General features: G+C 50.3%; 1 protein-coding gene across 4 annotated transcripts in view; it reads right to left on the reverse strand.

Annotated features, from left to right (window-relative positions):
* TIAM1 (TIAM Rac1 associated GEF 1) overlaps window positions 1–25,115 on the reverse strand; it is a 128,992-nt gene that overhangs the window by 33,566 nt on the left and 70,311 nt on the right. For all 4 annotated transcript variants that reach the window (XM_069027097.1, XM_069027087.1, XM_069027070.1 and 1 more), the window contains 9 exons: window positions 23,416–23,863; window positions 20,942–21,114; window positions 16,901–17,125; window positions 15,376–15,561; window positions 12,792–12,938; window positions 10,311–10,385; window positions 9,670–9,840; window positions 4,226–4,330; window positions 2,091–2,172 (listed from right to left, as the gene is read on the reverse strand). In XM_069027097.1, the coding sequence (XP_068883198.1) occupies window positions 2,091–2,172; window positions 4,226–4,330; window positions 9,670–9,840; window positions 10,311–10,385; window positions 12,792–12,938; window positions 15,376–15,561; window positions 16,901–17,125; window positions 20,942–21,114; window positions 23,416–23,863 (1,612 nt within the window). The remainder of the gene's footprint in view (window positions 1–2,090; window positions 2,173–4,225; window positions 4,331–9,669; window positions 9,841–10,310; window positions 10,386–12,791; window positions 12,939–15,375; window positions 15,562–16,900; window positions 17,126–20,941; window positions 21,115–23,415; window positions 23,864–25,115) is intronic.

A 25,115-nucleotide genomic window follows, 5' to 3' on the forward strand; every position in this document is an offset into this window, starting at 1 on the left:
TGTACACACACGTGGACAGCAGGAATGTACAGCTCCCACCTGGCTGGGTTCCACAGGGGCTGCACACAAACACTGCGGGAGAGGAAGGGCAGGAGTGGGTGGAAGCCACTGTGATTGCATAAGCTGGCCTTCCTGCCAAAACCATTACCATCAAACTGTGCATGGGCTCTGAGACACAGGTGGGGAAGAGATGGGTGGTGACCCAGGCAGAGCCTTCTCTTCACTGCAAAGTTCTGATGACGGGAGAATCTGCATCTCGGAGTGCACGTGGCCTCACCACAGCAGCTCAATAGCTGAGCAAATCCACCTCCAGACAATCCCCTCAGCCCCCCGGGAAAACCAGCTGCTGGTAAACATGCCAGCCCATTCCTGATACATCCAGGAGCTGGAAGCCAAGGATTCTTACCCATTTCTGCCCTCACAGCCCTGGCAAAGAGGGAAGAGTACCAGCCAAAGAGATGAGAACATCTGTGCTCAGGCATCAGCAAAGCATCCCACCGAGAGACCCAACACTGGCCAGACCCTCCAGGAGTGCCTCTTACTACCACAGACACACTGGTGGGAGTAGAAACACCACAGAATGTTCCCAGGTGAGCTCTCCCTGAGATGCGGTGCTGGAACAAGGTGACCTTTAAAGCCCTGTCCAGCCCAAACTGCTCCAGGATTGTGTGATTTCAGCACACACTTGTGACTGGATGAACACACAAGGAGACACATACAGACCACAGAAATCCTTCTGCCAACTAGAGGCAAACCACATTTGGCCATTTTCCTTCAGTGAGAGAAAAGTCAGCTTTTTTGGGGTGCTTTTAGCATTCCCTCCCTGCAGGGTGAGAGCACTGCACAGCTACATCCCACACCTCACACAGCTGATCTCATTTCACAGGACATCACAGTGCATTTCACATTTTTTTCCCATTTATCGCTTAGAAAAAAAGAAGAAAAAGAAATAAACAGGAAATGCTATGACAGCTGCAACTCTTGCAGTGCTTTCAGGCACTCCATAAATACCAACCCTGAACCATCACTGGGCTGGTGAATATTTCTTTCTTAGGCCTTCAATATTCAAGCCCCAGTCCGTCCCACTGCTTTGTAGCAGAGCTCAATACTCCAGTGGCCTGCAGCTGTATAATAAGCAGTCTGGGGATTCAGAATTATTCTAGTCATTAAAACAGAATATTTAGATAAACAGCAAAAAGATGCAGATTGGCTTCCTGTGGGGGAGGTTGCACAGATAACTCTAAAATACACCCCAGAACTGCAACTGCCAGGCCAAAGGGCACACTCACCAGGCTGGAGGGCTGTAACCTGAAATACCTGAAAGCTGAAAAGTGTGAGCTACACAGAGATGAGAGATTCTGCTGGAAGTACACAGGGAGGCCTTCCCCTGCTTTATGCTTCACACAGATCTGCCATGTGTCCGATTCTGGCTCCAGGCATCCGTGGGACATCCTCGAGGGCTGGAGCATCCGTGTGACACCCTTGAGCCCTGGAGCCGGGCGTCCCCAGCCTCAGCAACATCGGGGCCAGGCAGGAACCCACCTTGGGTGCCCCTGGCAGGTGAGAAGAAGCCAAACACCCTCTCTGCAGCTGCCCAGCCACAGAACTCGAGATGCCTCATACCCACAGCGATGCTCCTGAGGAGTGGGGCAAGGCAGAAGGAGTGAGCAGGGGGACAAGGAGGAAGGAGTGGAGCTGCAGAGCCCTGCAGCCTGTGGGCAGTGTGGAAGCCCCAGCACAGCCCCCGGCAGGGCCCGTGAAGGCTCTGTGTGAGATGTGACAGCTGGCAAAGGACGCTGCTCCCACCCACACCCTCCGTGGGTGGCGCTGGGAGGAACTACAGCAGCAAGCAAACATTTGTCCTCCCTGCACATCCTCCAGCTCCAGGAAAGCCACGTTCAGAGCACTCCAAACAAAGCTGTCCTCCTCCAGGGCAGGTGAATGTTCCCGTAGGTGGCTCAGGAGTCAGAAGTGTTTTCCTCACTGTGCTCAAGAGACCTTTCAGGTGCATCAATAAACAGCACGCAAGAACCTGCTCGCACTAGAACTGACTGGGGAGAAACAGCAAAACAAATCAAGGACTAACTCACCATAAATATCAGAGGATGCATCAGACTTCTCCATCTGAATGTGCTGGGTAATTTTCTGACAGATTTCTATTTCCTTGTACAGCTGAACAGAAGAAAAAAAAAACAAACACAAAAATATGTTACTGTGGGAGGACACATTAATTGTAATGGTTTTGAACAGATTTTTGGGTTTTAATTACAGGCAGAAGAAAGGGACTGTGGTCATTATTTATCAAACAGTTTCTCCCCACCTGTGTGAGAGGCATTAGCAGTGTCACTCAGCTCTGCTGTTAAAACACAGCTAGGGAGGAGGAAGCAGTGTTTTCCCACCACCATCACCAAACAAAGCATGCATCTCTTTCACTCAGTCAATACCATTTTGAGTGCACGAGAAACAGAGCTTCTGTTCCTCTTTTCCTAACTTACAAGTAGTAATAGCTTAATGTTTTTATATTGTTTTAATGAAGACATTGCAGGAATTCAATTATTCAACAGCATTAAAATCACGAGGAGTGATTTTGTTTCTTAAATACATTTCTTCATTATCAGATTATCAATTTGCTATACCTCAGCACGACATTTCACCTTTAACACCTTGCTGTTTATTCGTATCAAGGAAAGCCCCCAAGTCTTTGAAATGGTCATCAACATCCTTCCCGGGAGACCAGCACAAGTTCACACCTAGGCAATAGCCCACAAGTCCCTCCACCCAGCTGCAAATCCCTCTGCCTTTCAGCACCGAAGTAACAAACCAGCCTTTGTCTTCGGAAAAAATCATAGCCCCAGGTGAATGAGAGCCCACAAGTGAATATGAATTCTGCTCCCGTGCTGCTGTGAGCGTGTAAAAATGCACTTCACAGTAATTAACATTTTGAAACTCAGTGTTTGGACTGAAGTACGTAACCCGTTCCTTTCGAAAAGAAGAGGAACTCATTAGCAAAAGGTTTCCCGAATAAAAATATAATTTCATCTTCAGTTTCTATCAGCACCTACACATCTGTTCAGCTGCAAAATCACATTCTGCAGAACAGCTACAGCCCCATGGAAGTAACTCCAGTGTTCTCCCCAAACAAGCCCACACAGGCCAGCAGACATACAAAGTGTGCTGGTTTAGTATTGGTACATTGGACATCATCCTGCAGCGCCCGTCTCTACCATTCCCTTCCAGCGTCTACACAGTCCCACTGACAGAGTTTTGGGTTCATTTCAGCTTTTCAGAATAAACAATAAGTGATGACTCTGTCAATCCTACACCCTCTCAACACGAGACAAGTCCCCAAAGTCCTTCCAGACAATGACAGCTAAAATCTGTCTCCTCTGAGTTTTAATTTTCCCCAACTGTATCACACTTCCCAATCCTAGCACTCCTCTAGCACTTTCTCACTAGTTGTTGTTGTTGTTGATAGCATTAATGAAAATCCCAGAAGTTCTTTGCTAAATGAACAAAAGCCTCCATAGCTAGCAAAGTTTTACTTTTTATAAGTAAACCAGCCACCAATGCAAAGGACTTTAAAAAGCTTTACAGCGTGCCGGAGTAAAATCATAGAGTTAAAGCATGACAATAATCCTGTTTGGTCTTTTTTTCTAATCTCTCATGGCAACATTCCTTTGAAGTCTACTTTTGAGATGAATGAGATGAAAACAGCCAGCTGAGGCAATTAAGGAAGAATATTCTCACAGGTAACGCCAGACCTTCTTAACCTCAAACTTCACCTTCCCATTAAGAAAAAAAACCACCAAAAAACACCCAACAACTTGTGTATTTTCCCCCTCTTTAAAACTCAGACAGGGACTGTAACAAGAAGTGCTCAGGCCTCAGCACCATGACTTTAAAACCCCCATGGACAGCATGAACAACAGGAAAAGACAACTTGGAGGGAAGTTAAGCTTAAATGTACCTTACAGTGACTTTCACACATTGCCTGTGGCTGTCCCCTCCTCTCTCCCTAGACACATCCACACACACATATGAGCTGAACACCAACACAGGATGAAATGTCTGGAGAGATCCCTTTACTGAAGGCCAATTTGCCATGGTCTGCAAAGTGCCATAATTGCAAGCTAAAGAGCCTAACTGCGTGCTACAGGATGGCAGATAAACACTAATTACCAGCGTCCCACCCAGGGTCATTTCATTTGCCCAGGGGCAGCATTACCAGTTCATAGATCTCCTCCTCTGGCTTTGGTACATAGAACTGGATCTGGTTGTCAATGAGGAATTTCAGGCGCAGGTAGTGAGCAGCGTGGTCCAGCTGGTGTGTCTGCAAGAGACAGAGAGCCTTTAGACAGAAAAGCAGTGTTCACTTCATCTCTGACCCTCACAGGAGCAAAACCACCCCAGCATCACCTTCCACCATGATCTCCTGCCCTGAAACCTGAACAAAACCTGGCCCTCCTGCTCTCCCCCAGGAGTAAGATCCATGTACCCACCAAGGGCACTGGGAGCAGCCCCTCAGCTCTGCTGACCCAGCATTCTGCTCCCTCCCAAGCCAGTCCAGAAATAAGCCTATGCTGGAACAGCAGAAGCTTCAGAGCACGCCTTTGGATAAAAGGATATTTAAATAAACGTTCTGCCAACAGAGCAAAATATGGCAGGAAAGGGGTTTTCTGTTTGGTTTGGGGTTTTTTAGCATCTTCATAACTTAGCACGTAAATATGATGGGCAGATTTCAAGCAAGGTTAATAAAGACAAAAACATCTGTCTGTCCTCTAATTTCAAAGCAGCTCAGGATACAGTGGCTTTATAAGGCTAGAAAAAAGCCAAGAGTTGCATCCTGGATTGCATCCCAATGGAAACAGGTCACAGCATTTTAATAAATTAGTTATAATTAGCTGAGGATACAGCATTTGGTCTGGGAGATGTTAATGACCTTTTCTCAGCATGATTAATAAGGTTGATTTAAGCAGAGGTTAATGCAGTGTGTAATCAAAACACATTACAAGTATGATAAACACAAAGGATATCATCCAGAAGTTACTTTCAAAGTTCCTAAACTAAAGCTAATGAGAAACCCCAAAGTGATTCACAGGTACAGGAGGTAAATTCTCCTCAGTGTCACTTCTGAAATCCCACTGTTAAAGGCTTTTATACCTCAGCCTTTTCATTTTACACCAGCAAATTACCAAGTTTCTCAGGCTGTGCTGAAAACAATGGCTTATCTGAAAATTCATGCAAGAACATCATTATTGCCTGTCTGTCCTGCTTTTTAAAGCCTGGCTTTTCCAGTTCCAGCCATGATACAGCAGCACCGAGGTGATGAGCAGTGTACACTGAGGGACCTGTGGAAAACATCCCACCCTGACCCTCCAGCACACACACAGAGAACAGTGACTGCTTTGGGAAGTCTGGATTAGCCCAGGAGTAAAAAATCTACCAACAATAAGAAGGAAAACCAAACCAGATCTATTGCTGCATTCTGCACAGTGCTCTGTTCAAATATGTCCAACCCAAAGATCAAATTTTCCTTGGATGAAATGGAGTATCTGAAATGGAATAACCTCCTTAATCCAGGCAAATTCCTAGTTAATTAAATAATGACTTTGAAATCTATCAAGGGCCAAAAGAAAAACAGCTGAATGTAGGAGATCCTTGCTCCCTCACTTTTTTCTTTTTTTTGGAAAGCTTCTTGCTTGCTTTTCTCACTGATTACTGCTGTTTTCAGTAGTTTTCTCTTTACAGACATACACGTACACACACTCCAGAAACTGAAGGGAAGCAGAATTGGCATTAAAGGTTCAGGAATGACACAGAGGAGTACTGAGTTACTTTCTGGTCAGCTTAGTGTACTGCCCCTAGACACAAAAGTGTCTTAAACAAAAACACACAAGGGAGACCTAGACCCACTGAGTGCACCCCCATGTCTGGGGGTGTTCAGGGAAGGGAACGGAGCTGGGGAAGGGGCTGGAGCACCAGGAGCAGCTGAGGGAGCTGGGATTGTTTATCCTGGAGCAAAGGAGGCTCAGGGGGGACCTTGTGGCTCTGCACAACTCCCTGACAGGAGGGAGCAGCCGAGGGGGTCGGGCTCTGCTCGCAGGGAACAGGGACAGGACAAGGGGAAACGGCCTCAGGCTGGGCCAGGGGAGGGGCAGGCTGGACATCAGCAGGAATTTCTCCATGGAAGGGAAGGGGCTGCCCAGGGAGGTTTGGAGTCCCCACCCCTGGAGGTGTCCAAGGAATTCCTGGACATGGCACTCAGTGCTCTGGGCTGAGGACAAGGTGGGGATTGGGCACAGCTTGGACTCCATGGTCTGGGAGGTTTTTTCCAACCTGAAGGATTCTGTGGTTCTGTGAAAAAGGAGCCAGGCAACCTGGCAGCCTCCTCCTGCCACCAGGGTGGATCTCCTCCCTGTCTCCTGTGCCCAAGCTGTTGTGCTCATGCTGCACCTCGGGCATGTCTGACGGTCAGTGTCAGCTGTGCTGCCCAGCCCCACACCACTGCCCAAAGCCCAGGGCTGGTGCAGAGACCTCGTCCACAGCCCATCCAACGTCCTTCCCTTGTGGAGGAGACCCAAGGGATGCTTTCCAGACGGGCCCAGGCAGGCAGAAATGACCACCTGTCATGAATTTATACAGCCTGGGGCCACCAAGCACTGGGCAGAGCATCAGCTGAAGATAAAACCAGGTAAAACGTTCACATTTAGAGCCACTCATTTCTTGCAAGAAACCTCATCAGCCCAAGAGGATGCCATCAATCCAATACACTGCAAACCCATCCAGGTCAGGAATGACAGTCCTGACCATGGTGCAGGCCATGAGCCACCCCATTTAGTTAATTAACATCCTACAGCTGCCCCAAGGCTCTGTCTACCTCAAAATCAGACATTGGTTAAAGTGTTTCAAATAGGGCCATGATCTTCTACTTAAGTGAAAGGAAAAGGTCCCCTGAATGTGGACACAGCCAGGCTGCCCTAAAAGCCAAACCATTAACCCACTTTTTTGTTGCTGGGAGCTGCATCCATATGTGGGGAGGTGGGAGCAAAAACAGGGCAGCTTTAATGATATGAATATTCTTTCGAGACCACCCAAAATACCTTTCAGCCGTCCAAATCTGCTTCTTGGTTTATTTATTTCTCTCCTAATAACTCTGGCTATGTCTGGACTAAATTAGGCAGCTAACCCCATTTAAAGCACAACCCGACAGCTTAACCGAGGTGCTCGTGAAGAAGAATTTACAGCCAGGGCTGTGATCCGATTCAAGAGGCTCCAAGTGCCACAGTGGGCTGGCACACAGCCCCAGTCTGGCTCCTTTCTAGCCCAGGAGAGGGCCTGGCACGTTGTCCTAGCTTGGTGGGGGAGGCCTTTGTGGCAGCAGCACAGGAGCGCAGCAGCCACCCCACAGCATCGCTCCTGTGTGGCCCCAGCTCTCCCAGCGGGAAAACACCAGCCCAGAAGAAAAGGAAGCCCCCAGAGCATCAGGCTTAAGTAACTTCTCAGAGGCTTTGAGCACAAACCCAGAGACCTTGGGGTATCTGCTTCTTGCCCCTCAGGCAGGCCCCTTTGAAAAATGTAAATTTTGAGGGGAAAAAACCCCAAACCTTTCTTGCCTCACTTTCTTTGCAGTCAAAGATAAATGCCATGTAGTCATCTATGCTTGTTTTTTACTGCTATTATCTCCATATTGGGTTTTGGTGTTATTATCTCCACACTGGCTCTGCCTAAATCCATATACAGAGTGTGATTTCCTCCTCCATTTTAAGACACACCATTATGCAAATGTTAGTAATGCATATACATTCGTTCACACTGAGCAGTGCTATCACAGAATCACAGCATGGGTAAGGTTGGAAGGGACCAACTATTTCCTATCAGCCACAGAAAGCAATTTGATGCACATACACTGAGTTTTCCTGCCTTCCAAGTGATGTTGCTAGTTACATCTTCGGAGAAATCTTTGAGAAACCACTTTAAAAATGCTTTAAACACTCCTCCCACCAATCCTGAATCATAAAAGTGCCACAAAGCATCCTCCGAAGCCTAACTCGCTGTACAATAACAGGCAGCAATGTTAGCACAGGAACACATTTTCCGCAATGACTTCAGTGCATTTAATGTTCTCCAACAGAAGAATCCAGCTCAGTTTAGCAGCACAGATTTAACCACATCTACAAACATGAGGAGGTTTACATGAAATGTAGAGCTTGAAATGTTTACTGTACCAGAACTTGACTGGTTCTCAGATGGCAGATGGCAAACTGATGTGAAATGATGTGGATCAGATATTAAAGGGGGGAAAATGAGCTGAATGCAAGAGACAGAAGAAAGAGATTGATTATTAAATGCTACAGAAAAGAAGGCATCTCAACAGTGTTTTTCAGGCTGAAAACCCTTACAGAAAGGAAAGAAACAGATAATAGCTCTTGAAAAAACACTCACCAACCTCCCCTTCTCCTTCAACACCCCCACCCACCGCAGCAAACACACAGTGAGAGACCAGACCCTCAGCAGGCACCTGCTGAAACCACGGAGCTACACCAGCTTGCTCCGGCCGAGGGCTTGGACCACTGAGTTAACCCCTCTTACCCGAAGGAAAACATAAATCCTAAAAATAAATCATTACTAATAATGTGTCATCCAGCTTCCCTATTATGTCCCTCTCCAAAAATGTCATCTTTTGCTGAACACACAGCAGAGCTTTCACAAGCTGCAGCGCACCTGGCAGAGACGCGAGCGCACCATACAATTACTGGTAACAAACACCTTTCCCTCACCTTCCCTCTCTTTGGAAGCACATGCAACGCATTCTAAAAGTCCCCAAAGTTAAGCTCTCAATAGTAGTAAATGTTTTCTTTTCTCCTGCTGTTGTTGTTGTACAGAGCAGACTCACTTTCCAGAGCAGCACGTGACAGGAGCTGGGTTTCGCTCGCTCAGAAAACACACATTATGTAGCTGCCAGATCTGAAAGCCTGTGTTTAATTTGTCAAAGTTTCCAACTCTTTAGAGATGTAACTCTTTTTAACGGCCCAATGTCTCTGATACTTCATCTGGCAAAGAAATCCAGGTGGTTTTTCCTCCCCCCCACTCCAGTGTAGATAAAAGCTTTCCCCTGTCCCCTTGTGCCACCCACACGAGGTTGGGTCTGACTCTGCAGAGCAGGCAGCAAACACAGGCACCTTCTCCCACTCCTGGTGCTGCTGTTCTCCCCAGTGCCAGCCCGAGGGGAAGGCATCCTGGCTGCTGGGAAGGGGTGAGACCACCTCATCTGCCTGGCAGAACGGGGAAATGGGGAGGGATGCAGAGCTGTGGGCACCACCACACTGTGGGGCATCCAGGGGCTGGGAGAGGGGTCCCACACTCAGCGTGGTCCCACTGGAGGGGCAGAGGATGGCTGGCTCTGTGAAAGGCAGCAGCAGAGGCAGAGCCAGTGTGTGAAGGCACTTCCAGGCTGGTGCACAGCAGCCAGAGTGGGGAAGGCAAACCCAGCCTGCTGCCATGCCAAGTTAGCTCCAGCTGCAGGGAACTCTCTGCTGCGCTCCTGGCCTCAACACTGCAGTGTCATTTGTGGTTTTCACCTAACACAGAACTGGTGTCCCAGTGCAGAGCAGTCCCAGCACTGGCACACGAGGCTGCACTGACTCCCCACCTGCCCCAGGGCACGTTTACCTTGCAGATCATTTCCAGCACATCCCGTGAGGTGTCCCCAGGCCGGATGACTGTCAGGGCAGGCTGGTTGTTGGGCAGGCAGAACCACGAGGGCGTGAAGTACTCGTGGACCCAAATATCACAGTCGGGGTTGTGCTGGTGGACACTGCTCAGGGCCACCTCCTTCTCCCTCTAAATAGACAAAATCCATCATGACTACCCAGCGCAGCCCAACTCCCTCTTCATCAGTAACTCATGCACTGTGTGCTATATCAGAGCCCTCGGAGAGAGAAGATATTTGGCTCCTAAGCCCAGGTTGAAGGCTTGTCTGGACAGGAACCTGCAGTTTCCCTGAGCAGGATAGCATGTGCCTTCCCGTGCCACCCACCCAGCTACACTGCTGCAGTGTGCTTCTCCTGGGATTTCACCCTATGGCCACTGGGAATGCTAGGAATGCAACAAACAATGCGGGGGATGAAAGCAGATTTCAACTTAAAACTGAAATGCACAGTGTTTTTGGGCAAACCAACACCAACAAAACTGTTGTAGGTACTGCAGCTCCTATGCTTAGGAATGGCAAAATAGCAAATCTTAGTTATTTATTCTGAATTTACTGGCTGCAAACGTGGGGGAAGGAGGCACCTGGAGAGCTGGGGTTTTACCTTGCCATCCGGGACTGTGTCATCAAAGATCCCTTCGAGAGATTTCTTCACTGAATCGACTCCTTCTCCAAACACCTGAGGAACAACAGAGGGAATCTGCTTTAAAACACAAACGTGACTCCCCGTGTGCAGCACATGCCAAGGGCAGAACAGTCTGTCTAACATCCAGCATGGAAATCAAACTGAGAAATACAAACACCCATCTCCAAACACACTGCTTGCAGAAATTTTTCACCGTTGTACAAATCTGGGATGGGGAAAACCCTCCTCAGGGTGGGAAAGTCCCATCCAGCAGTCCCTCTAACCTCTTTTTACTTGAGCCTGTCATCCAAAAAGAAACAACATGGGAGGAACAAAGAGGTGTTTTCAGCAGAGAGGGGATCCCAAACACCAGGTCAGCTCACTCCAAGTGCTGCTCCTTAAACGCAGGGAAGTGCTGTCCTGTGTCCCCCACCCCCAGTTCCTCACCAGGACCACTCCTCCTGAGCACAGGTGTGGCTTTACTGACGCAGGCACACCTTTGCACCAGTCTCTGTCCAGACCTGGGCCCTCCACAAAGGTTTGCAGGGCAGTGAAGTGGGGGCCCTCTCCAACATTCCCTGCCTTTCTGCTGCAGATGCACTGGAGAGAAGGAGAATACCAGCTTGATGGAAGAGAAGGTTAGGTGAAAAACAAGCTGGTGATGGGATGGTGCAGGAAGATTAGAGGCCACTTCTGCTTGGAGGTCTGTCCTGACTTCCTTCCTGGAGCTGGACTAATTTTATCTCTCTTTGTGCTGGGTTTCCCCACCTGTAAAAGTGGGAAATGAACACTTCCCCACCTCTGCCAATGCTGAGAACTCAGAAGGGCTCTGCTTCTGGCTGGCTTTGTCATGACCCAGCTGCCAAAACGTACTCAGCAAACATTCAAGCACAAGTCAGTGGAACCCTTCTCTAATGAAATAGGAGCTGGTAACCCAGCACGAGCCAGAGAGCCAAAATCAACAGGATCCCGTGCAGGAGGAATGACCAAACAGGAATATTTGCAGGATCCACCCCAAATCAGCACAGGACTGCATCAGCTGGGCAGGCAGGGCTGGTGCTGCAGAAGAGGCCAATAATGAAAACTGAGAAGCTCAGTTTTATAGCTCCACATCAGGAGAGCTCTAGGATCAAGTTGCTGGGCTTGTTAATTATTCCCTGGCTAAAATGAAGCAGCGACCAGGCAGGATGGGAAAAGGTCTCTGCCTTTTAGGGATTTACAGTTGGCTGCTTCCAGTTGGCAACACTTTGCACAAGCAAGGGAAGCGTGGTTCAGGCACTACATTTAGACACTCTGCTCCTTTCTCAGAAGTTCACACTTTTTACAACTCTCTCCACAATGACTTTCCTCTAACCTGGAACAGAATCCCTCTCCATGCCTGTGCTGTGGAGGAGCGAGGGGGGCAGGAGCAGGGGAGGCAGCGTGAAGAATGCAATTATCCCCACTGAAAGGGAAAACAAAAGGGGAGCTCAGGGCAGAAAAAAAACAGGTTTGAAAACACAGCATGGGCAGGATCCCAGCTCAGGACAAGGGATTTGGGGCAAGTAAACACAAAGCAACAGGGATGCTGCAGCATCGGCACAAGGAACTGGGAACGTGCTCCTAGAGCTGCATTCCAGCCAAGCCCTGGGCTTTTGCTCAGCCTCTAAATATCAGGTGAACTTTCAATGTCTCGCTCCAAACGAGCTGAACAATTCCACAGCATTCATCCTCTGCTGAACAAAACAAACACCCGCTGCTGCTTCAACAGACAGCACAGGAAATCACAGGGCCCAGACAACGTGTCTCCCCTGCCCTTCTCCCCACAAAAAGTGAGGGATGAGAAAGGCAGAGCCTACATTTCCTGCAATTAGATGAGGTACAAGTCTCAAAAAGTGAAAGCTGTAATTAGGGATGTTTGGAAAGAGTAACAGGGAAGCAAGCACCTTCCTACCACACTGCAACACATTTTCTAAGGAAAGATCTGAGCAGTGACTGGGTGGAAACAGCACAACTTCTGGTTTTTTGTAAATCTGAAGCCAAACAGGGAGTGTCCCAACTAAATGTAAAGCTTCTTGTCACTTTAGGAAGTTTTTACCAAACTCAGCTACATTTAAAGCATTGTACAAACTCATCATTTTAAATTAAAAATAACCAAATGAGTGAATTGTTTGGGGCTTTTTTCTTTTCAAAGCTGTCTCTGTTTTACACTGCTGCTTTGTTGCTCCTGGGATTAGGGAAGGCACCTCCAGGAAAAGCAGAAGCACCAGAAATGCAACAACAGAATTCAGCTGAAGAAAGGGCAAGTTCCAAGCCTTTGACAGGAGCTGCTGTGCACTGATCTGCAGCTACAGCCCCTGATTTTTGAAGGGGATGAGGAATGAGACGACTCTGTGCCAGTGACTCTTGGTGCGAGCTGCATTCTGCCTGCTAACAAACCAGCCTTGCAAACAACAGTACCCCGAAGCTCCACGAGCTTACCTGGTTGATGCTCGGCCTCCCTTGCTTTTTCTTCGAGGTAGTGTCCAGCCCCCAGAGAGAAGAAAACCTGCTCCTCCGCTTGCTGGCAGACCTGGACATGGCCTGTGTCCTTCTCCTCACTCCCGACTCCCCCGTGCGAGCCGCCACCTGTCAGTGCCACATGGCTTCAGAGGAGAGGCTGCAGCAGCCCCTGCACACACCCCCCACCCAGCTCTGGGGTCTGGGGTAGGGAAAAGGCAAATCCTATGGCTACTCACTGCTGGGACAGTGGGGGTGCTGCCAGGCTGCTGCCTTCTCACTGCAGATTAATTCACTTCTCCCAACATCAAATATCAAATCTTGAAATGGGCACTACACACCACCCCCATCATTTTTTGGCATTTAATTTATTTTAAGGCAGCCTATTCATCACAGAACAAAGCCTCAGCACCAGTGAAGGGTTTGGGGTTTTTCTTTTATTTTTCTTTTCCTAGCAAGGTTTCAAAGCTGGACATGTGAAACCTCAGATTTCCAAACTTATCTGTTGCTTCCCAAAAACTTGGTCTTCCTCTTTGCTCTTTCCTGTGGAAACACTCTGGGCATCCTGGTGCTGACTCAGAACTGCAGCAAGGCCAGATAAAGGCTTGCAGGGAGGTCACGGCATTTAAACCTGCACTCCCTTAAAAATAAGTGACATCTGAGGGAGGGAGCAAGGCACAGGAAGGGGAAAAGTGAGCTGAAATGACCCTTCCCATCAGAGCAGTGACAACTGCTCTGCAAAATGGCCTGAGGCAGCAAGAGACAGTTGCCTTTACTGAGCCCAGCTACCTGGGGAGCTCTCCCAGGTGAGGAAGCTCTAGAGGAGATCAGTGGGACATTAGTCAGAGCTGAAGTGTTCAGGCCCAATGTCAAAACACATTTCCCACGTAGAGGTGGCCTGAGGAGAGGAGCTCCTCTCCAGCCAAAAAGGGAGTGGTAGGGAAGGGCAGGTATGAAGGGAGGCAAGGCACAGCCAGCCAGCCCCACCCTGCCCACTCGGCACTTCTGGAACACCCCAGCACTGCACTCCCACAGCCCAAACCAGCACCACGGCACTGCCAGCGCCCGGATGGGGGAACACCCACATCCCCGAGTGGTGCCCCAGCCACCGAGCTGAGAACCGACTGCTTGGATGCAGCACAGCCAGAACTGCAGCTGGCAGGGACAGGGGGCTGGCTGCTGCACCCAGGGAACTGTGTGAGGAACGGGGGCTTTGCCTGGGAAACATGGGGAAATCAAGGAAAAGGAGAACTTCACCACGGCAGCAACGTCTCCATTGCCACAGCCCAGACTCTGAGAGGTTCCATAGTTGTACCTGGGACACTTAAGCAGAGCCACCTGGGATAACTTAACACATCCTTGGATGAATGTACTGAGGAACATCTTCAGGAGACTTGGGTCATGGAATCACAGAATGATTTGGGATGGGGGGACCTTAAATTCCTTCCCATTCCACCCCCTGCCATGGGCAGGGACACCTTCCACTGTCCTAGGCTGCTCCAAGCCCTGTCCAACCTGGCCTCAGACACTTCCAGGGATGGGGCAGCCGCAGCTGCTCTGGGCAAATTCCCTTCCTGAAACTTGAGTTAGGGCTCCTAACGTGAGGCTGCATTTCCCCATGTTCCTGGGGGCAAAGGAGGACACGAGAGTTTGCTGAGGAGAAGAAAACACGTGTCTCTTCCAACACAACATTTTCAAAACATATTTTTTCCCTTGGCTCTCCAGAGATACCAGCATGAAGAGGCAGACTGTTTTTCAGGCTAACGCTCAGTGCTTTGCTTGATGCAAAAAAATAAGCATAAATGCAAATTACAGCCCGCCACTTAAAAAATATAATAAATCCGCCAGCAATTAGCAGGAGGATGACGCTAATCTTTTCATATAGGAAAGAATAAAAGCGCCCCTGACTGAATTACAGCTCTGCATTCAATTGAAGGGTACAGCTGACGTCTACAAGACAACAGTGGAGCTCAGCTATTTCTGTGAACCACCAGGAGTCCAAGCCCAAACCACAAGAACTTGATTTAAATTCATTAAAACCCCATCACTTTGCAAAACATTTCCTGTACTTTTAAGAGGTGTTGTTAAAGTACTTAAATTTAAACAACCATTATTCGCCACACTGCAGGTAGCAGAGAAGAACACTCCCCCTCCCTTGTGCAGCATCAGGTGTTGATGACCAGAGACCAGATACTGGAATAACTGGTCACTAGTTTCATCCATATGGAAGAAAGTCAGATATGCCTGAGAAGGTCTCAGCCAGCTCATGCTGAGGGACTCAGAACGGCTCAGAACAGCTCCCACTGACTTCACAGGACTTGTGGATCAAGCCCAAGTCCGTGGACATTTGAGATGACCCTGCTCTAGTAACAGGAAAATCTATTTATGGTGGCAATTCACAATCCCAAGTTCAGGAGAAAGATGGCTCTTCCCTGAGGCCATGGCCTCCTTCAGCCACAGCCAGGCCCCTCTGGGAGCAGGACATCCTGCAGGCCCAGGGAAGGGCTCAGCCTGCAGCACAGGTGCCCGATCCTGCTGCGCTCAGCCCTGCCCCGTGCCCACTCACCAGCGCATGGAAGGACGACACGGAGAAGATGCCCAGGCGGCCCATGGCCACCTTGGTGGGGCGGCTGGCAAAGGCCAGCAGCCGCTTGGGGTTGGGCAGCTCCCCGCCCTGCAGGCTCGCCAGGTAACAGCGGTACCGGAACAGATCCATCTGGAACTGCTCCAGGTTCTGCTCCCACACGAAGATCTGCGTCCGGACAAGGTTCGGCAGCGAGGGGACAGAAGGGGAGAGGAGGCTGGTAAATGCCTTGAAAAAATTCCCAGTAACACACCCTTTTCACCAATGCCGATCTCACTCAACAAACCCTGATTCCTGATTTTCCCACATGCCCCTGCCCTCCCAAACCCCCAGAGGATGCAGATAGTAAAAGAGTTTTCATTAGATGGAAAACAACTTTTCCTACATTCATTGCAGAAGTGTCCTCCTGGGACAATTGCTCCTTTGATACAATGCTAATTAACAGGATTAAAATTTCATTTTTAATTTTCCTTGTATTTCCAGGATTCTCTGCTCAGCAGTCCCTTAAGAGGCTTCTTTCATGCATCAAGAGCATCTTCGGAACCAGAAGAGCAAACCCCACCAAACTCCAGGCACAGGGCATTCCAAATCAGCAGCCACAGCAGCAGCTTTGCAGTCAGCACCAACACAGCTTGAAAAAGTGCCATACACCAGGGATAATTAATCTGATCAGTGCAAGAGAGCTGTAATCAGCCTATGGAAGGACTTATTTAAATAATTCAAATAGCTTATAGGAAACAGTTTCAAAGCATCCAGACAAACTTGGTTACATAAAGAGAGAGACTGCTCTGCCCTCTCACTGTGACTGACAGCTTTGAGTGGAGCTCTTTAGCATCTCCCTCCCCTTTCTCCCCCATTTCCCCTTCTCATGGGCTTCCAGGGGGTACAAATCTCTTCAGCTCAGCCCCAGCCACTTCCCATGCTTTGCATTACAGGCACACTTGGCAGCCGTGGTACAAGAGCTCCAAATGAGGGAAGCAGGAGCCATATGTTACGTTTCCCAAAATAAGGTGCTGCTGCAGCAGCGGGAGAGACATCTGCTCGAGGTTCTCTGCCTCTGAAACCCAGCCACGCTGTCCACTTGAAGGCAGGAGGAGCGGGCCCAGGGGGAGCCAGGGATGCAGCCACCAGGTCAAGGCAGGCCCTTGTGACAAGCAGAAAGCAGGGATGGCTTCTTCAGCCCAGCTGCCAGCAGAAGCAGCAGCCTCTGGCACACTAAAGCCAACAGCAGCAGCAGTGTTTGTTGGTGTGTGAGCAGCTGTTCCCCAAGGCATCCTGCAGCCATGGCCTGCCAGCCTCTTCACTCAACCTCCTGCTATCCCAATCTCCCGGAGGCCAGCAGAAGACAGCCCATGCTGGACCTTAGTGAAGACATGGTGCAGCTCAGCAGCACCATGGCAGCCAGCACAGCTCCCCTGCTCCCACCTGCTCCACGGAGCTCCCACCAATCTCTAGAACGCCTTAAACCCTTGCTAGGCACTTATTTCACACGAGCAAGAGAGTCTACCTGATCCAGGATGGTCTTCTTCTTCTTGGAGTCTGTTACAGAGGACAGCTGCATTTCACCCATCTTCTTCATCTTCTCGTCCATGTCGATCTTCTGCTCCAGCTTTTTGATCTCTGTTTTGAGCAGCTTGACTGTGTCCTCCTTGTGGTGCTGCCGCGCCACGGCGGTGGCACAGGCCGAGTGGATCGCTGTGATCCAGTTCTCCAGCTCCGTCTGGCTGCACGTCTGCGCAGAGGGAAACGGGAGAGAAGTCAGCATCCTCTTTGAAACTGATTGCAGATTAACAAATGCAATTCCAAGGAGTTCCCTTTCCCTTTGATCTCAAGATTCAAAGCCTTAAATCCACTTACTCCTGTCGAAGTAATAGCCCCCCATCATCCTTAAGCAGGCCATTTTGAACTCGGCACCAGGCACTCAGCACTTGGAATTACACCTCTATCTGTGCTCTGCAGCTGTGGGTGCTTCCCAGCAAGGCCTCAGGATTTACCCCCCTGCCTCAAGGCAGTGCTGCCATAATTCCTAGCTCGCTATTTAACAATGATTTCTGAACTCCAGTTCCTTAAGGCAGGGAATGCACCACCCCTGCGCTCTTCCCAGGATGGAGAGCTTTTCCAGCATGCAGCAGTTCATAATAAATTCATGGCAGAAAATGCGACCATGATAAGTATGAGTAGCTTTATTATGGTGCACACACAAACAAGCTTTCCATTTCTGAAGGGCCCAAAGCACTCTGAAGACACCCCTGCTTCCATTAAGGGCAGGCTCATCCTCGTTTTCACAGCTCTGGCACTGTCCCTTCCCAAGCACGGATATGACAGCTTGGGAAAAGGGAACACTTCTCCTTGCTGGAAGTGTCCAAGGCCAGGTTGGACAGGCCTTGGAGCAGCCTAGGATACTGGAAGGTGTCCCTGTCCACGACAGGGCATGGAGCTGGATGAGCTTTAAGATCCCTTCCAGCCCAAATCACTCCATGAGACACCAGGCTGGAGCAGGGGACACCAGTACATTTTTCTGGAACAGGACTATTCTGATTAAGGACTTTTGACACACAAAGAAGAAACTTTCAGGTTCTTCTTTCCAGATTTTCAAAATAAAAAGTCTTTTATTATTAAAAAAGTCTATTTTATTATTAGGCCTTTTACTAAACTCCAATCCTTTTTACAGTAGGTTATAAAACTAACTTTCCAGCCAGCTCAGGGTTGCAGAGGCCTTTCTGTGAGTGTCAGCCTGTGGCAATAATCACACTGGTATTTGGCTCCCGGCTGGAAAAGTAGCAAGGTGCCAAACCACCTTGTTCTAATTAAACTTTCTGATGATGCCTGATCTATTAATAGGCAGCCCAGCATGACTTCTCCATTTGCTGGAGAAGACGAGGAAGGTCATCCTGGCTGAGGTCACAACCAACAGCCAAGGCTGAAGCCAAGGAGAGCTTCCCAGAGAAGCCCAGCTCTGGGAATCACGTACGCACGGGCTGGGCTCCAGACTGATGCTCCCTGAACTCTTGTGGTACTGAACCATGTGGGACACACGTGTCCCAGAACGACACTGCTCCCTCACTCAGGCTAGAAGCCCGAAGCAGAAGCAGGATCTACTCCAGAAGGACTGACCTCCAGCTTCCCAACTTCCGTGCCTTCAGCTGGCACTGCACACAGGATATGGCTGAAACAGGTCAGGCTCTCTGCCCAGGCAGTACCATTGACAAGCCCTCACTCCACTGCTGAAGACACTGTGGAATTCTCTGCTGGAATTACAGGAACTATTTGCCGGAGTGGAGGACACGCTGCCCACAGCCAGGTGGTGAAACCTCACCCCCAGCAGAGAAGAGATCAACACTGGACTTACATGGTGTGCTTGTTAATTCCTAGCAAAATCCTAATAGCATTTGTTATTTTATTAAATTGCAAAGTGTTACCACTATACCATTAGATTCATTTTTCTGTTTGGTTTCCTGGGGGAGAGGGAGGGGAAAAAAGGGTCTGGAGTGGATTTTAGGAGCTGAAGACTCCCCTGGTAGATGAGCAGGCGATGGGAATCGCACAAACAAGCTGCAAACACCTGACACACATACGTGGGTGTCACAAGTTGCTGTGAGCTGCTGGCACACACATGTGACATGTGCCAGGGCTGGCTTTGTGTGGGCACAGCCAGAGCTGCCTGAGCCGTGTGGGAGGGATGGGATGTCTCTGGCTGCAGTGCAGTGGGCAGGCTTGTTACAAGGCATCCAGGATCTGTGGGCATCACCAACAGCCCTATTTTCTCTGCCACAGGACAGAAATGGTCTCCTGCAGGGCTGTGCTCTCTCCTTGCCAAACCCACTACGACAGCTCTGTGCTGGGTGTGAGGCACAGGCAGCGAGGGGCCACTGCTCCCAGGGCATCCCCTCCTTCTCCTCTGCTTCCATGGCAGAAAGGACACATCACAAAACATGTCTGGCAATATAAATCACTGGGTTTCATTGCAACAGGCTCGTATTTGCTCCTTCCCTACACAAAAATCTACCTGTGGCATAATGACACTGGGCTCTTAGGGAATAAGCTTTGGGGTGACCTCACTGGGACTTTCCAGTCTGGGAGCCCACAAGAAAGATGGAGAGAGACTATTTATATGGACATGGAGGGACAGGGAATGGCTTCCCCCTGCCAGAGGGCAGGGTTGGATGGGAGACTGGGAAGGAATTTCTCCCTGGGAGGGTGGGCAGGCCCTGGCACAGGGTGCCCAGAGCAGCTGTGGCTGCCCCTGGATCCCTGGAAGTTCCAAGGCCGGGCTGGACATTGGGGCTTGGAGCAGCCTGGGATAGTGGAAGGGGTCCCTGCCCATGGCAGGGGGTGGAACAAGATGATCTTTAAGGTCCCCTCCATCCCCAGGCCATTCTGTGGCTCTGTGATTCCCTCTCACCTGGAGGAAGGTCTCCAGGTGCCAAAATACACATCCCCTTCCCAGGGAAGACGAAGGACACAGGGGCAGGGCAGTGCTACAGGAGGAGCTGAGGAAAAATCCCACTGAGGTGGCAGAGAAGTTAGTCCACAAAAAATTGATGGGGTTTTTCAGTATGCAGTCAGATACTCAGTCCCTCCAAGAATCAAGAATTTTTTCTGCACCAGTTTGAGAATCCAGCCCTCTGCAAGGACAGCTGCAAGGACCTACAACACAGTATAATTTCCTTTTTTGCACAGGGGAGTGATGATGTAGGGACACATCCTACCCCAGAGTAGCTTCTGGTTTAAGAAGGCAAGAAACTCTACTGTCATTGCAAAAAGAAATAAAGGGATTCCTCCAGTGAAGAAAACTGAATCAAAAGAGGAGGAAATGCACCCACCTCAGCACGTGCTGCCAACTGCAAATAAGAGAATGTCACACCCTGCTAAGTGCCAACTTGACACAAGAAAGGAGATGCCAACCTAAAAACCACTCAGGGAAGCAGTGGTTACCAAACTACAGAAATCTTTTCAAGTGAAATACATCCACTAATGTATGGTCTTTGATGGAAGTCCTGGATTTTTTTTCAAATGTACCACCCAGCGAAATTGAGACATTGCTATTTTCTGATTAAAGAACCAAACCCTGCACTTCCAGTCTCCTTTTGGGCAGCAGCAAGATGTGTGAACAAGTGGCAGCTGGATCCTGCAGCCTGTCTGGGAGAGCATTTGCAGGTCCAGACATCCCCTTGCACTTCAAATTTCTGCCTTTAGCACACATCTCTTACAAGACACAGAGAGTGGCACATCACATTTAATGCCCAGCTGCAAGTCCAGTGTGGTGACTGGCTTGGTCTGTGTGTTCTGAGCATGCTGCCCAACCAGTTTTTACAGTGGTGCAAGAGCATTTCTTCATTCTTTGCTCCAGCCATCTACACCAAGAGGGTCCAGTCAGTTATTAAAAAAGCAGATTTGACACTGATCATGTTCAGATCACATCCTTCCTCTAGTGCTACCAGAGGAAAATCCCAAACCTACTGGAGTCAGCAGGATTTTCCACACATCTCAACCAGAGCTAGGATGTCCTCCTTGCTGGGAGACAGAAAAAAACTTTGCAAAATCCAACCTGGAAGAGGAAGGCATCCCCGAGGGAGTTGCTGAGGCAGAAGACAAAGTCCTTCTTGGGGTGCTCAGGCACGGCTTGCACGATGCTGTTCTCCACCCAGACAGCGTGTTTGGGAATGCTGTTGTGGTCAATGCCAGAGCGGCCATCGGTCTCGTAGAAGAACAACGTGCACCCTGCAAGAGACAACGAGCAGCACATCCAAATGCCCTGCAGCCCCCCAGCGCTGAGGCTGAGCCTATAAATAAACCCTCACAGGGACGAGGGAGGGTTTGCCACAGCCTGTCCGGGTTTTCACGCTGCAGAGCACCAGCAAGTGCCCAGTTTTTAGCTTGCTGAGGTGCTGGTTTTAGTGCCAAGCGGGCACACCACGAGCTGTAGAGCACAGCGAGCCCTGACCCAGGGCTGCTTCGTTCTCCCTGAGTTTTGTTCTCCCCAGGATTGCCAAAACAGAAGGTCACAGGCAGTAAAATACAGCCCCAGATGAGAAACATTGTAAGGAATCACAAATTTGGGGTCATCCGTGGCCACCCCAGCGCAGGGAAGACGCAGGCGTGAGATCCTGGTCCTCTGAGGGTGACAACCAGCTGTGAGCCAGCCCTGGGAGCAGACAGGCCCTCGGGCATGGCCCAGCCTCAGCCTCTGCAGCTGCTGCTGCTGTCACAGTCCCTGCAAGGCAAAGATCAAGCCATTTAATTACTGGATGCAGACAGTAACTGGAATTAAAACGGGCTGGGATGAGCTGTGCTTGCTGAAAGATTGATGGACAAAAAAACTTAGCTGGGGACAGCAAGCAACCTGTTCAGTGTTACAAAATAATCTTTGCAATCCTCCAGGAGAAGGAAAAAAAAAAGTATAGAGCAAGGGTGCAATTTGGGAGATTCCAAAAAGAAAAGGGTCCTCCTCTCCCACCTTCCCACACCATCTCCAGTTGTTTGTAAGCTGGCACATAGTCGCTGTGTCACTGGAAAGGGATGCCCTGGTACCCAGCCTCTCACAAAACTATTTGCAGCCAAACAATGGCAGCTGTTCACTTCAAAGCCTCGGTTAAACACTGCCAGTATCAAGGCACTGCAATCCAAGGAGTTAACACTCCACTTGGGTCAAAGCACTTCAAAACAACATCACTTAGGTGCTCACCCTTCCCCTCTCTCCTCCCAGATGGTCCTTTGTTTGCTGGCTCCTCACAGCTAGACCTTCCTGCCACAGGGCCCCCTCCCAGGAGATCAGGGCTGCCCCTCACCTCCCCATCTCCTCTCCCGTTTCCCCGGCTCTCCAGCCACCCCAAGGGAGAGCTGGCTTCAAACTTTGCCGTTGGTTTTAAAATAGCGCTGCAAATTAAAAATAAACAAGTGCTCTAAGAAGAGCTCTCTGTGGGGAGGACAGGGTTTGACCCCACCTAGAGCAGGAGACACTGCTCTGCCTCTGCTGGCTCCGGCTGCAGCAGAGGAGAGGGAGGCCCGTCCCAAAACTGTTTTACTGGTGATGAACCACATGAAGATGAGGTTATGAGCGCATGCCTAGCAGGAACTGCAACAATCCAGGGAGAAGAGAGTCTGTGACCCAGGAAGCCGAGGAGGAAGCAGGGCAGCTGGCTGCCCACCACGGGGTGGGTGACACAGCCAGAGCCACATGTCAGCCTTGATGACCAACCACGGCTTCCTGTCCCCTGCAGATATGCTGCAACCCTGAGTATTTATACTCACGAAGCACCTCTCGGGGAAAGAGAGGTACAGGAGGGACGCTGAGCGTGGCAGAGCCCCTGTGTGAACACGAGCCACTGTCACCACCAACAGCCTCCCACCATCGCATGCCTGTGGCTGCACGGGGGTACGCAGCTGTCGGCGAGCCGTGGACACGCTTCTCCAAGGAACACCCAGTGCCCAGGGAAGCCACCCTGGGTGCTGCCAGCAGGGCTCAAAGCCAGGTATGAACCCCACTGCTGTGCCTTGGACTACACACATGCCATCACTGAGCACATCAGCAACCACCACATAAAACCTCTGAAAAACAGCAGGGCCCCTTCCCCAAGCTTCATGTGAACGATACTGAAGTTCACAGCAGCTTCTGTCACGAGTCCAGGCCCCTGGTTTCACCACCCCACCTGGACACAGCCCTGCCCGCTTCCTCTGGACCTTTCAGGGACACCCAGTGTGCCCACCTGGACACAGCCCTGCCCGCTTCCTCTGGACCTTTCAGGGACACCCAGTGTGCCCACCTGGACACAGCCCTGCCCGCTTCCTCTGGACCTTTCAGGGACACCCAGTGTGCCCACCTGGACACAGACCTGCCTGCTTGCCCTGTACCTTTCAGGGACACCCAGTGTGCCCACCTGGACACAGCCCTGCCCGCTTCCTCTGGACCTTTCAGGGACACCCAGTGTGCCCACCTGGACACAGACCTGCCTGCTTGCCCTGTACCTTTCAGGGACACCCAGTGTGCCCACCTGGACACAGCCCTGCCCATTTCCTCTGTACCTTTCAGGGACACCCAGTAGTGCTTCCACTTCCTGCGCGTGGCCGACTCCACCTTCTTGTTCTTCTTGTGCACCAGGAAGTTTTTGACGGCCAGGGCGCCGGCCTTGCGCACGGTGCCCTGCGCGGCCGTCAGCAGGATGTCGGACTGCCCGGGGGAGCTGAGGGTGCCGCTGCTCTGCTCGTCGCTGAGGGCAGACCCTGCCTCCTCCAGGTGCTCGCTGTTGGCGGTGCTCATCTCCAGCTCGCGGCGGAAGTTCTCGTAGACGCCCTGGCGCAGCCCATCGCCCGCCGAGCTGCTGCCGCTGTCGCTGCCGATGAAGGCGCGGCTGGCCGGCGGCGAGTAGCTGGCCGTGGTGGCGTTGGAGCGCCGCGACAGCAGGTCCGTGTCGGTGGCTGCGCCCTCGATGCCGCTGTCGGTGAACTCGCTGCCCTCGCCCGCGTTGACGTCCTGGTTGTGAGAGAGACACGGGGTGAGGGGAGAGCCTGGCCGAGACCCCAAACGCCCGGGGGCACCACAGTTATTCACACCTCCATTTCTGCTAGCACTGGAAATCCCTCATCCTTTTTCCTCCCTACGCCAATCAACTGGAGGAAAAGGTGGGGTGGTGATAAACAGGCACCTCAGCTGTCCTGAGGCAGTGAAGAGCTCTCTGCCTTGGAGAGAAGAGTGAAGCTGTCCCCATGCATTTCCCAGCACCTTCATGGGGACGGCTGCATTTTCAATGTTTTATGGCTCACAGCTCCAGGGCTGTACTTTCCCGACTGCTGCAGGGGCCCCTGGGGGTCCGTAACTTGCCCCTGGGGTATCTAAGGTAAAATTCCTTCCTTCTGAAGACAAACAACTGGAGGAAAACGTGGGGTCGAGGCTTCCAGCACAGGTTAGGAAAGACCAGTCACACATGCACCACTGCAGGTGGTGCCTCTACGGCCTTGGCAATTTGGAATATAAAATGCAGCATCATCTGTTTACATTAAGCCAAGTTAACAGTGCTAAAGGTTTTGCAAAAGGAGGACATATGGTAGCAAAAACTGGCAGTGTCGAGAAAAGCAGCGCCCAACCTACGCGTTTTGAGGAGAAAACATTGATACTGTGCACTCACACCTACAGCTGAAGATACATTTCAGACACCCCAAGGGCGACCTTTGAAAATTATGTAACCAAAAAGGTTCTTAGTTTTTTTCCTCCTGACAGGTTAACGTGATTGAGATTATTTCTGTTTTCATCACAAACTGTAATGATGGGCCATGTGATATTCCCCACCAAATCCCACAGACCCTTCCTGCTCCCCAAGAACTTGCAGTGGAAGGATCAGAAGACACAAGAATATGGCCGGCTTGAGCAAGACAGGAGAAAACACCACTGGTTTGGGGTTCTGCAGGCTGTGACTCAGCCTGCTACAAGGCTAATCCCCCCAGGGGGATAGCCACCACCACCTCGGCATCTACAGGCATCCGAGGCACATTTTGGAGCACAGAGGCCAAAACCTGTAAATGGAAACAAACGTTTTAGGTACTTGGGTGAAGAGGATGCAAAGAAGTGAGAAATGTGGCCAAAACAACAGGAGTTGCAGCCTCTATCTCTCCTGCAAGAGGAGCTAGTGCTTGATTCACAAGTTTTTTAAAAAAGAGGAATCTCTGAGAAGAGGTAGCAGAATGGAGTATTTATTTTGAGAGAAAACAAGCTTCCAGATGTTGGTTCA

This window comes from Aphelocoma coerulescens, chromosome 1 (genome assembly GCF_041296385.1).
Source record: "Aphelocoma coerulescens isolate FSJ_1873_10779 chromosome 1, UR_Acoe_1.0, whole genome shotgun sequence".
Lineage (NCBI taxonomy): Eukaryota > Metazoa > Chordata > Aves > Passeriformes > Corvidae > Aphelocoma > Aphelocoma coerulescens.